The 12303-nt window shown below is 42.0% G+C and overlaps 1 protein-coding gene across 2 annotated transcripts; it reads right to left on the reverse strand.

The window, feature by feature from the left end:
• Positions 1-10842, reverse strand: sgk3 (serum/glucocorticoid regulated kinase family member 3). 2 transcript variants are annotated; one of them, XM_067251746.1, is made up of 17 exons: positions 10684-10842; positions 7084-7162; positions 6831-6914; positions 6535-6607; positions 6371-6446; positions 5990-6065; positions 5833-5882; positions 5653-5710; positions 4981-5064; positions 4743-4874; positions 3791-3903; positions 2945-2981; positions 2358-2444; positions 1982-2077; positions 1474-1629; positions 1186-1275; positions 1-999 (listed from the first exon to the last, which is right to left on the reverse strand). In XM_067251746.1, the coding sequence occupies exons 2-17, from the start codon at positions 7159-7161 to the stop codon at positions 829-831; spliced, it is 1461 nt and encodes a 486-aa protein (XP_067107847.1). In that variant the 5' UTR covers position 7162; positions 10684-10842; the 3' UTR covers positions 1-828. The 2 variants fall into 2 exon arrangements, with proteins under 2 accessions (XP_067107847.1, XP_067107846.1); XM_067251745.1 differs by having other exon boundaries at positions 7084-7304.
• Positions 10843-12303: the final 1461 nt, after the last annotated feature.

A 12303-nucleotide genomic window follows, 5' to 3' on the forward strand; every position in this document is an offset into this window, starting at 1 on the left:
AGTTCAACGAATTTATATTTTAGCTTTTATTTTACAGTACAGTACTGATACAATGTTGAGCCAGGGCATTATACAGTTGAGTGGAGTCTGTAAAAGATACATTTCATTTCTTTAGGCTTTTCTGTTATAACTATATTTGTGTTAATTAAGGCACGATAGAGAATGTAAGCAAATATACAGGCAGGAAAACAACAAATCCAAATATTTTTTTCTTACATAACGATACAGAAAATCCGTATCACAAAGTATAGACGCATTAAAATGACCTGTCGACACATGGCGTTTCTAAGTGACCTCAAGTATTTCCAATTTCAACTCCCCAGCAAAAGACACACAATTCACTACTGAAAGTTGAATCAATATAACGATCGTAGTGGGGAAAACAACTAGTCCACATATTATAATTCTGGGCAAGTGAGAAAATAACGTTTCAGTGTTTTTAGTTCAACTTTTGAAGCACACAACTTTGTAAACCTTGTCTACTGCGAAGAGGAATGTTCTTTTATAAGCATTAGATCATTTTTCTGTTATCAATAAATACATTTTGGGTCAGTTTTTCCAGGATAAACAATGGAGCGAAAACCAAAATGCATATCACTAATGATGGCACACATTTCTTAAAAATAGAATCTGTTATATAAATAGAATTAGGTAAAAATAAAGGTTACTGGACACTGTCAATCAAAATCATCCATCAAATCCTAATTCATCTTAAATTCTTGCTTTGGCTTCTCAAAATGGGTTCATCCACATTATGAATTCTTCCCTTTTATTCAAACGAATCAAGACAGGATAAGGCAACGTGATGGATCGCTGGAACCGTGACTTTTACAAGAATGAGTCATCTGAAGGCGGAGCATAAGAGAATCCCAGGAATGCATCGTCAGCTTCCATGACGCTGGCATTGACTATGGAATAGTCAGTAGAGTGGCAGACTGAGTTTGGAACGGTTTCATCCGTGAACTCTGGATCAAAGTTTGTAATGTCATAAGGAGAATTCTGCAAGACAAGGAAACAAACGGATATTCAACATGACAACCAAACGCCATAGCAACGCCATAGCAAACAGTCCAATTACATGACTATGTTCCTCTACCAGGGGTTTGTATGATATTGTGAAATACAACACAATGGATAAAACGTGTCTACCAGCTTCAACGACCAGAATCCCCAACATATATTTACCACGTTGGGTGTGAAGGGAGGTGGAACTTTCCTCTGTTCCAGGTCGTCCCAGTTGATGGAAAAAAAGAAGTCATGCGCTTTGATCTCAATCTGCAAAAATGAAAATATAGTTTGCTCAAAATGAAAATATATTTAGGTACAGTTAGTTTTGTTTAAAGGGGGTTTACTGCTTGCAAAGAAGAGACAACTTATGACTTGAACCTTTCGCATTGAATCATCGGAGCCTGAGAAACACTGTTTGTCCACCAGAGGGAGTCAAAATGTTGACAAGCTGCAACAGCCACTTACAAAGTCATCTCTTGAGCCCAGTCTCCTGGTACTGTCCTTCTCTAGCAGGGCCTGCAGCAGAGACCAGGCAGTGCTGGAAGCCCCGGGGCGCATCAACAGAGGCTTGTGGAGGATGTTGTCGTACATCTCGTGAGTATCTCGGCTGTAGAATGGCGGCTGTGACAGAGAGGGCGGTAAGTTAGAAGAGCGCAAGAAGAGAAAAGTCTGTCCGTAATTATCGTCCGTAAATAGACACTTGTAGGCGCTGTATGCTTTATCCTGTAAAAAGATCAATAACGATCTGGCAACTGCTGTACAGCAAGTGCTGAGTCAGGTGGCTGAGCGGTGAGAGAGTCGGGCTAGTAATCTGAAGGTTGCCAGTTCAATTCCCGGCCGTGTCAAATGACATTGTGTCCTTGGGCAAGGCACTTCACCCTACTTGCCTCGGGGGGGAATGTCCCTGTACTTACTGTAAGTCGCTCTGGATAAGAGCATCTGCTAAATGACTAAATGTAAGTGCTAAACTCACCAGGCCAAAAAGCATCTCATAGAGCACCGAGCCCAAGCACCACCAGTCCACAGTGTTGTCATACGGCTGCTTCCTCAGGACTTCTGGAGCAAGATACTGGACACACAAAGCGACGGGGTAAATCTTCAGCAAACAAGTTCATTTCAAACTTCAAGAAGACAGTTCCTAGAAGGACTACAGTACTTCACACTAGCCTTGAAAACCTGACCCTGAGCCTAGACTTGCCAAATGATTAACCACCTCATTTAGACGCTTTCACACTGCAATCCTCCCGTAGTTAATGATTAGTAGACGGACACAGGATATCCCTCAGGAGTCACCGCATGGGTGCAGCGGAACAGAACGACGTAATGCTTAACTGCTGCTCACACGTTACCTCAGGTGTCCCACAGAAGGTGGATGTGGTCTCAGCTTGGGAGATGCCCTCCTTGCACAGACCGAAGTCTGTCAACACAATGTGTCCCTTTAAAGAGCGGAGACAGAGACATGTTTAGACGGTGTGCACTACACACAAGCAGCTCATTATCCTCTATCAGGACTGAGGAATCTATTGTTGCTCTGGAATGTCTAGTAGTGCCCACCACCCCGATTCAGTAAACTCACAAGTTCCTCACGTTCTCAATAAGGCCAGACAGGAAATGCATGTGTAAAACATAACTCAATAACTGGCAGTCTCTTTGGTTAAGATTGCACAGTCTACGGGATATTGGAAAAGTAGGAAGTTTATGCTACCTAAGAAGCAAACTACTGTACTTTTTGGCAATATGTTATGTTGATACAGCAAACCTACAGCATGTAGATGGGGCTCGTTTCAAAATATATTTTGGGTAAAATAAAATGGAAAAACATTTGGGGCAATACAAAACATTACAATGTATGAATAAGGTCTGGTTAATTTGTGGACAGTTCCAGGAAACCAAATTTAGAACTTAAAAGTACATTTTATGAATTGGTCATACTTACTTCAAAGTCAAGAAGGATATTTTCTGGCTTCAAATCCCTGCAAGAAACAATAATATCATTATAAAGTTGCTAATTGGAAAATGTAATTGTCCTAAAAACTAGTTAGTTCGTCACAGTCAGTAGTAGAATGTGGTGAAACAATGAGCTACTGAGTTAAGATTGTCTCATGTCTCAATCTATATTTAATTGGGATCTATTACCCCAAGTCCATTTGACACACTAAGGTTTTAGGTAACATCACATGAAGCAGCACAGTCTACTAAAGAAAATTGCCCTCACATGTCAGTTAATCTACAATTATACACAAGCAAGCATGACCGCACTAAAAACGTAACTTGAGAGCTGCAAATAGAAAGTCTTTATTATACACCAAGCTTTGAACATTCTTGGACCGTCACAAAAATGTTTAGTGGGACTTTCCAACCGATTGAGATGCGCTCAACAAATAAGAAATGCCTAATGAACGTGCATAAAAACAGGCATCCAAACTCTACCACCAACCCAGACCACCACCAATCTGGAATCCTCTTCTGGTTGTTCACAATGTGTGCTTCATGTTTTGGCTACTCGCAATGTTTTTTGGCTATCTTGTTGTTATGATCAGTGACCTATGCACTTTGTAAAGCTCTCTCTTGGAAGTCGCTTTGGATAAAAGCGTCTGCTAAATGAATACATGTAAATGTAAATGTAAATGTACATACATTACCTGTAAACAATGTACATTACCTGTAAACAATGTACATTACCTGTAAACAATGTACATTACCTGTAAACAATGTACATTACCTGTAAACAATGTACATTACCTGTAAACAATGTACATTACCTGTAAACAATGTACATTACCTGTAAACAATGTCAAGTGAATGCAGGTATCCCAGTGCACTGGCCATTTCAGCAATGTAGAATTTCGCCCTGGGTTCCGTGAAAGTCCGCTCTTTTTGAAGATGAAAGAAAAGCTAAGATTGAACAGAACACAGAGAGTACGACAGTTACTGGATATTGTTGAAGGGGCCAACACTTCAAACTCTCACAGCCAAAAACTGCAAATTCCCTTTTCCTGATTTAAATTCATTCATGCATGCTGAAGAGACTAAACACACAATTCCAGCAGTGGTATCAGAACGACCTTAAGAGATAAGAGAAAACCAGGTGAGGAAATAAGGTCTTGATATTTTCATAGTACCCTTGGCTTATGCTGGACAAGTGGTCAGGATGCATTCATTCTACAAAGCAGGAATCCAGCCCTGAGCCATCGTTTTCACCATGGAAACAACGTGACGTTTTAAATAGATCTAGAAGTGAACTTTGCCACCACCATTATACCCCACAAAAGCCTTTTGATATAGCTCTTTATGAGTTTCTCATTTAAACATCACAGCGACAGCTCATCTACACAAACGGGGAAAAACCTAAACTTCTTTACCAGGAACAGAAATCTGTCTCACAAAAGATTGGTGAGAGTGAGGTCACAATGTGTCCAGATAGAGCTGACCCAGACCATCAAACACTGGGACTGGTGTTGGGGAGAATCAGTATAAGCAGTTTGTATGTATAAATGTTTAGAAGTATACAGTACATGCTTTCAAAAACATGTTTTAAACCATATATTTAAAACCTGAAATAATGGTTGTTCATTCATGGACACAGCCTTAAGTGGCTTCATTGTGTTTCCAAGGTCAACAGAGATACGAGAGAGAGAGAGTATACACACTTGCTGTGCCAATACTATCCTGGGTTCCCCTTGGCCCACTGACTCAACACTGGGAACTATATTCATAACAGTGATCCTACTCACTTCTCCACCATTGACAAAATCCAAGACAAAGTACAGCTTGTCTGTCGTCTGAAAGGAATAATGAAGCCCGACCAGGAAGGGGTGTCTGACGTTCTTCAGCAGCACGTTGCGCTCTGCCATGATGTGTTTTTGCTGGTAACAGACACAAGAGGTGTTTCAGTGCAGCACACCCTTAAACTTACAGTGCTTCTTTAAAGACCGAAGGGGTCTGATGTGATAAAATCGCAGCCAGAACTACCTCTCTCCTGTTGAGAATGACTCTTTTCTGCAGAACCTTGATTGCGTAATACTTCCCGTCCAGGGTCCGTTTAGCCAGAAGAACCTTTACGAGGGAGAGAAAGTATGTTAGCTAACCTCAGGCTCCATTGCTTAGACAATAGTAACCAACACAATGAGGCAGTGAAATTCCAGTGGAACTGAGGAACTCTCACTTCCTATGTGTAAAGGCCAATGGGTGTTCCATGCAGAAGTAAAACTGTATCCTTTACTACAGGGAGTAACTGTTTCAAAAGATGATGTGGTGCCCAGTTTTTCATTTTTGAAGGACTAAACACAAAACATACAATGTGTCTTAAAGATACAAAGCATATAGTTCGTTCATTATCTGCCGCTTGTCCGGGGGTCGGGTCGCGGGGGCAGCAACCTAAGCAGGGAGGCCCAGACTTCCCTCTCCCCGGCCACTTCCACCAGCTCTTCCTGGGGGACCCCGAGGCGTTCCAAGGCCAGCCGAGAGACATAGTCCCTCCAGCGTGTCCTGGGTCTTCCCCGGGGCCTCTTCCCAGTGGGACGTGCCCAGAACACCTCACCAGGGAGGCGTCCAGGAGGCATCCTGATCAGATGCCCGAGCCACCTCAGCTGGCAAAGCATATGACTATTGTAAATGTCGTTTTTTTTTCTTCTGATGACATACCTTTCCAAAGCTCCCTTTGCCTATAACTTTCAGAAAGTCAAAGTCTGTGGGTTTTGCCCTGGGAAAAAAAACAAAACAAGTAAATGACATTTACACAAATGACACATGCACATTTTCACTAAGAGTGTTAAAAAAATCATTTCAGGCAAGTCCTATATGTAAATAATTTGTGGAACGCACTGTGGATTTCCAGACGGTCCCAGGTTAATGTTTCTGGAGCCAGAGCTGTTCTGTAAACCAATGAGAAAACACGTCATCTCAACTGGGGTGAACGTTTAAATGAAGCCATGGTCTCATACAACGGCCTGTCTGCTAAAGACCATCACCAGGGGCCAACCTTGTCATCCTCATCCTCAGAGGCATCTGAGAAGTTCTGTGATTTGTCCATCTGCAGGAACGCTCTGACATCAGGGCTGTGTGACAGAGGGCCAGGGCGTCGAAGGGTTAAATAAACACACAATGACACTGTTGTTAGGGGAAATCTACTTCCTCCATCTTACAAACCATGGGTCAGGAGATGTCACCATGACAAAACAGGGTGAGAAAACAGAAACCATGACAAATCGCAAAAGGCTGATATCCATTTCCCTCCTGAACTTGTAATTATGAAGATAAAGATATGTGGCACGTGCAACAAGCATCAATCAGTTAAAATATTAATTTAATTCATTAGCAACACAGTAACTTAAACACATACTGTAATATTAGTGCTACTCACTGGTTGCTGAGCTGAGTGTGGGAGACCAGTCTCTGGATGAACTCATGCAACCCTGTTCTTCGCTGCTTAATAAACTCTAGAGAAGGAATGAAAATAATCTTAGTTAAATTAGTGGACTCTGGAGACTCGTGATGTAATATAGCATGCCCAGCACAATACCTTACCTGGATCAAAATTATCTCCGAATATTCTCTTAGCAGGGATTTTCAAGTTTAATGTTGGAAACTGTTTCCGCAACTGTATTAAAAGAGAATATATGATATAAGCATTGATATTTAATGTAGGCCGGGAGTTCATTTACTTATGTACTTATTACTCAGAAGGACAGTCACAAGAGCTGAATCATCTGAATTTGGAAATGTCAACTTTGCTTTACATAAATGTCCAGCCTAAATATAGACTAGACTGCATATTGAATAAGGTGATTCAGCATGCGTATCTCATTGTGGCACACACTTACCGTATTGTAGAGCTTGTCAAACTCGGCATACCGTCTAAAGACAAACCACTCATGTCTTCCAACACTGACCATCACTTTGTATACCTGGAAGAACGCGATCTAGTTCAGTTTGAGATCCACACAGCTAATGCTGCTAATGTAACAATGCATTTCGCACCGCAACCGTGACACTGCACACCAAACTGTCTCCAAGGATTGCTAGCCCCAGTCACTTCCTGTTGACCAGCTGTCACCAAGGCGACGGTTTACTCACGGTGTAGCGTTTCTTCTTGTCCCTCTGCTCGTTGTAGCAGGGGATGCTGACGTTGGGGCAGCTGGACTGCTCCTCCATCCTGAGGACGGGTGGGGGGGGGGGTTGGAGGTGAAAGGTCACAGAGATGTTGGTCAGAGATCAAGTTTTGAAGCGCAAAACCTTCAGAGCGAGCAAGAAACACTTCAGGTCAACAGCTGACCCTTCCCCATCCTGATTCACTGCTGTGGAGGAGAAACAAACAGATGTACGTTTTTCCTTGTCTTCCTTGAGGGTTTAGGTTGGTTGAGGGGCAGTTCTATGGGCATATGTGACGCCCTCTGTGACATGCTTGCGTGTAAAAAGGGCTATACAAATAAATTTGATTTGATGTACGTTTAAAAAAAGAAAGTTTGGTCATATTTAGGAACTCTCCGGAATAGAAGTTCTGGTTCTTAAAAAAATAGCGTAATAGATTCCGGTGTCTACCAGACACTTTTATCTGACAAGTGCACATTTTCTCTGAGCTAACGGTTAAGGTGTAGCCATCTTAGAGTTGCTTCCCACCCTTTGTAGAGATTTTGTTTTTGGAGTGGGGGGTTGTGCTGCAACAGCAGAAAACCCACACAGGGGTGAGTGAGCTGCAACATCAACAGCACAGGCCAGCACAGGCCAACAGAGCCTGGCAGTCTCTCTAGAACCTGGAAGTCCAAGCTCACTCCTACCCCCCCCCCGGTCTCTATTAGCTTCTCACCCACCTTCTCATCTCCATCCAAACCACCCACACTCCTCCACCACCCACTCCCTCTCGTCTCTCCATCCAAGCCCTCCCTACTCCTTTGCCCCCTCCCTCTGGTGTGTCCATCCATTTTGCCCACAGTGCTCCAACACCCACTCCCTGTGATCTTTCCATACATAACATCTATCTCTCTTTTATTTTTCCGTACAGTACCTTTTCACTACGCATCTCTCTTCAAACCACAACCTTGACTGAACATCCTCTCCTTTCTTCCCCTCTCACTCCATGGCATCTAACATCTCCCAACGAAACCATTTCTGTTTATGCTATCCTTTCCTTTTTATACGTCACGCCACTGTCCTTACAAATGAGTCTTTCCTGTCCACCCCTCACCCCTCTCACCTCACCCCTCTCGCCTCAACCCTCACCCCTCTCACCTAAACCCTCACCCCTCTTGCCTCAATCCTCACCCCTATCGCAACATTCCCAACAGGAGGGCAGTCTCCAACCATCTCCTCTTCCTCCATCTCACGCATCCAGAACACTCTCTCACCCACACGCTGGGCCTCTGACATTCTGCCTGGCTTCTGTCAATGTGGGGGTATTTTTAGATAACCTTCCGTAGGTCTTTGAAGTAGCAGCAACACACACACATGCCCGTAGAGTTCTTTCTGATGCTTGTTGACAAGTGCTCAGCTAGTGTTTTACACAGTTAGGCCAATGAAAAGTCACTGAACCCTCTTGAGCAAGCATCCAAACTAGCAGACCTATCCTTTCCTCATGCTAATGACTGAACATTTATCCAGTGGTTATGTCATGTCTGTTTTGTTTTGTTTGCTACAACAAAGCTCTTTGTCCACTGCAAAAGCTTGTCCTTTGTGTTTGATTGTGAGGTCAGCCAGCATGTTAAGTCATTTCTTTCAGACCGTGCCATGGCTCTATGCTCAGCGCACTCAGTTAACAGTGTAGACCTGAATGTCCTGACAGCCATCTTTCATTCAACTCACGTCATGGTAAAGGAAACATCAAGAGAGACAGAGCCTTTTTAAAATGCAGGAGTGCAATCTGAGGGACTTTCAATCCCCAATGCCCACCCCTTTCACCCAAACACACTTCACCTCCTGTGCACACACATCCATACGCTTTACCGGACACTAAACCTTATAAAAACACAGTTTACCACATTATCCATATGCTTGTTTCACACATGGATAAATAACTGACTGAGTCATTAGTAGAACTCACTTGTTAACATTCCAGAAATACTTTGGTCAAAAGAGAAATAAACGATGGTACTACAGCAACTGACACTTTTAAACTAGGCTACTCCTTCATATGGAATGTTGAACATCCTAAATGTTGACCAAATCTACTAAACTAAAAAATGAAAATAAAAGTAGCCTTTTCAGAGTGAGAGAGTATTAAATGAACTAATTCAAACCAGGAGGATCATGTAACAACATGTTGAAAAGACAAACAGATCACAGTAGATCCCAACATTCTGTATGGCACAGGGCTTGTGTCGACAGGCACAAAAATTCTACTACACAGAATCAAAAATAGCAGCTCTTCCTGGTTTGTTCAAACACATCTACATCCTCGCCGGCAGACTGCCCCTCCTCTGAGGATATTCCAGTTCTTCTTCAAGGTAGCACTTGTAGCAGAGCTGTGTCTGCTTTTGACGATGGTGCTGGCGAAAAACAGAAGTGAAAGCTCACACTGGCAAATTGCCACGCACTGGTAAACACAGGAAGAATCCCAAAACGGCTACACCAAACAGACCATGAGCTGAGATCACCTTCCGTAGGCTATCTTACTTATTTATGAATGAATGAGCTTCCACTACACCCAATCTAAAAATAAAAATGAGGTCAACTTTATATCAATAGGTTAGATAGCTATACGAAGATAAGCATTTTTTCCCCAAACAATGGGGAAAAAGATAGGGTTTGTAATTAACTCAGTCACCCCAACGTGTACGATGAAAAGTGCATCTGGAATAATGAAATGACTGCGACCTCCCCGGTTTGTACACACAACAGGGGCTGGAGCAAAGCTGAAGTACCGACCGCTGTTTCTTGCTACGCTGTTTCTTGCTACGCTGCTTCTCATGCACAGGACACCTAGTCTGGGCCAAAGTTGTCTGGAGAGTCTATGTGTACTATTAGTACCTGACTATTGGTCAGGTACCAACTAGTACAGATATTTTCTGAATCTCCTGGTCCTAATATTGGTGAGATCAGACCACAGGATATAATGTCAAGTTTTGACAGCTGTATAATGAATCCTCAATGAGCCATAATGGGGTCATTCAGACTTATCTTGACATAAGTCTGTGACACAGACTGTGTTATTGTAGAGCTAATTTTTGCTCTTCTCACAGTTGCTGGTGATCATCATCCTTAACGGTAAAATAACCAGTTTCAGCAAAAGGTTTAATAATCATAACTTACAGTGTGAATAAAATGTATCAGAGCAATTGCCTTCTCTGCACATTCCAGAAAAGCAAGTGGATACAGTCCCCTGAATTGTACTGTGGCAGTAGGTAGCACCCTAACCCTAAAATCCTTTGAGAAACTGATGTCTTGGTCGAGGATCACGTGTGTAGCCTAATACAGGGGCTTTGCTTTTCCTTCAGTCAAACAAATTCACTGAACAAAATGTATATGAATGTATACATTCAGAGCTCTAAGCCAAACAAAACTTGGTTACGTAATTTCACGATTCTTTAAACGTTGAGAAGTGAATTACTTTTAAAATACATAATCAAATGACTAGGCTACAGAACTCGCGGATGTAACATTATGTTTACGAACGCAGTTAGCAACTATATTAAACTAGCAGTAGCAATTCAGCCAAAACTTCCACAGAATGTGCGAATTTACCTTGAATGTTGTTGGGTTTCTCATCCAATTAGATCCAATAAGGTGTCGGTATGAAAGAATAATTAACGTTGGTTGCAAAAATGAAACAAATCCAGCCTTCTAACTAGAGTAATGTGCTATGTTTTCAAAAGTCACAGTCTGTACTTTCTACCACCACGGTCTTCTGACAAGTGGCAGTGCAAAGCAGGAAAAACCGAGACGTAGTCCTGCAAATTCAAATGAAATATCACGGGACTACACCACACTTTCAGGAAGCATGACTGACATGGAAAAAACCAGACAACACTACCACCTAGCGGTAGACAGAAGATTAGCCCAAAATGGCAACTGGAAACTTCCACAAGTAAAACATTTGTTTTATTAATTTATTTTAATGTATTTACAAACTTTGTACGCAGAGGTAGACGATACAAAACCAAGGAAAATAACCTACGGCTTCACATATTGTATTTTAAGGGTTTGTTTCGCTTTATATATATTTTTTATTTTGCAGACCAAATGTCATTTGGTTGTACTTTCAGTATCACAAAACGCATACTTTTTTTCAATGTCAGCGACCGATCTTGACGGAACCAGGTTAACAGGATGAATGACATCCTCAAATCCTCAGACACTTCCTGAACATTGTTGACGATACAATACTTTTTCCTTAAACTCCCCACTCATGCATATTTAGGCTTGCAGTGTCTATTTATAAACTTTCAATTCCAGTTCCTGATATAAATATTAGTGCATTTTATCCTTGATACAAACACGATTTAAAAGGATTATTAATGAATTATCATTGTGAATGTGGATGGTTGTCCGCAAGTGCTGCTCACCCACTAAATATGTCCATTCAATCGTTTGTAAAAATATTTGTCCACCAGATGTCAGCATAACACTACTCAGGTACATTGGGTATGTTGTGTTGTTATGAAGCATACTTGAAAAACAATGATTTGTGTTAGCTTTCCCACCCTTTAAGAAAATAAAAACACCTCAAATCAAATTAACTAGCTTTAAATCCATGTTATTTATTGGTTATCATTGGTTATCATTCATAACCATATTATAACATTATTCTAATATCTAATAATATTCTGTTTTGGAACAGTGTGAACTAGTGGTTGGCCATGATGACTCCACCACCCTACCCCATACTGCATCAGCAGTGTGCACGGGCGCCCAGACTATACATGCGCTTTATCTGTATGAGGGACTGTGCTTCCACATTTCTGACCTATCAGGCGCGAGGCCGCCTGCGCAGATTCAAACACCCTTCTGGAAGGAGGCTGGGCGCGAGATTCGGCGGGATGGACAAAAATCGGACTGCCAAAATAATAAAATAGAGGTGCTGGGGAGTGTGGGACGTAACGGACAATTAGAGACACACCAATATTATGTTCTTTTCCTGCAGGATAAGGCATTGACATTGTATTTAACTACGCAACCAGCAAAAGAAATCGCCGGTATTGTACCAGTTGGATGATTACGTTGTTGAATTTACAACACAGCGGAGCATGACGTAAAACCATACCTTGGGAACTGCAAGACAAGACTGCCTGTATTTTGCGCTAAATACTGGACTATGGCTGGAAGCGGCTTGCATAAATAACTGTTTACAGCTGACCAAATTGA

This window comes from Osmerus mordax, chromosome 15 (genome assembly GCF_038355195.1).
Source record: "Osmerus mordax isolate fOsmMor3 chromosome 15, fOsmMor3.pri, whole genome shotgun sequence".
Taxonomy (NCBI): domain Eukaryota; kingdom Metazoa; phylum Chordata; class Actinopteri; order Osmeriformes; family Osmeridae; genus Osmerus; species Osmerus mordax.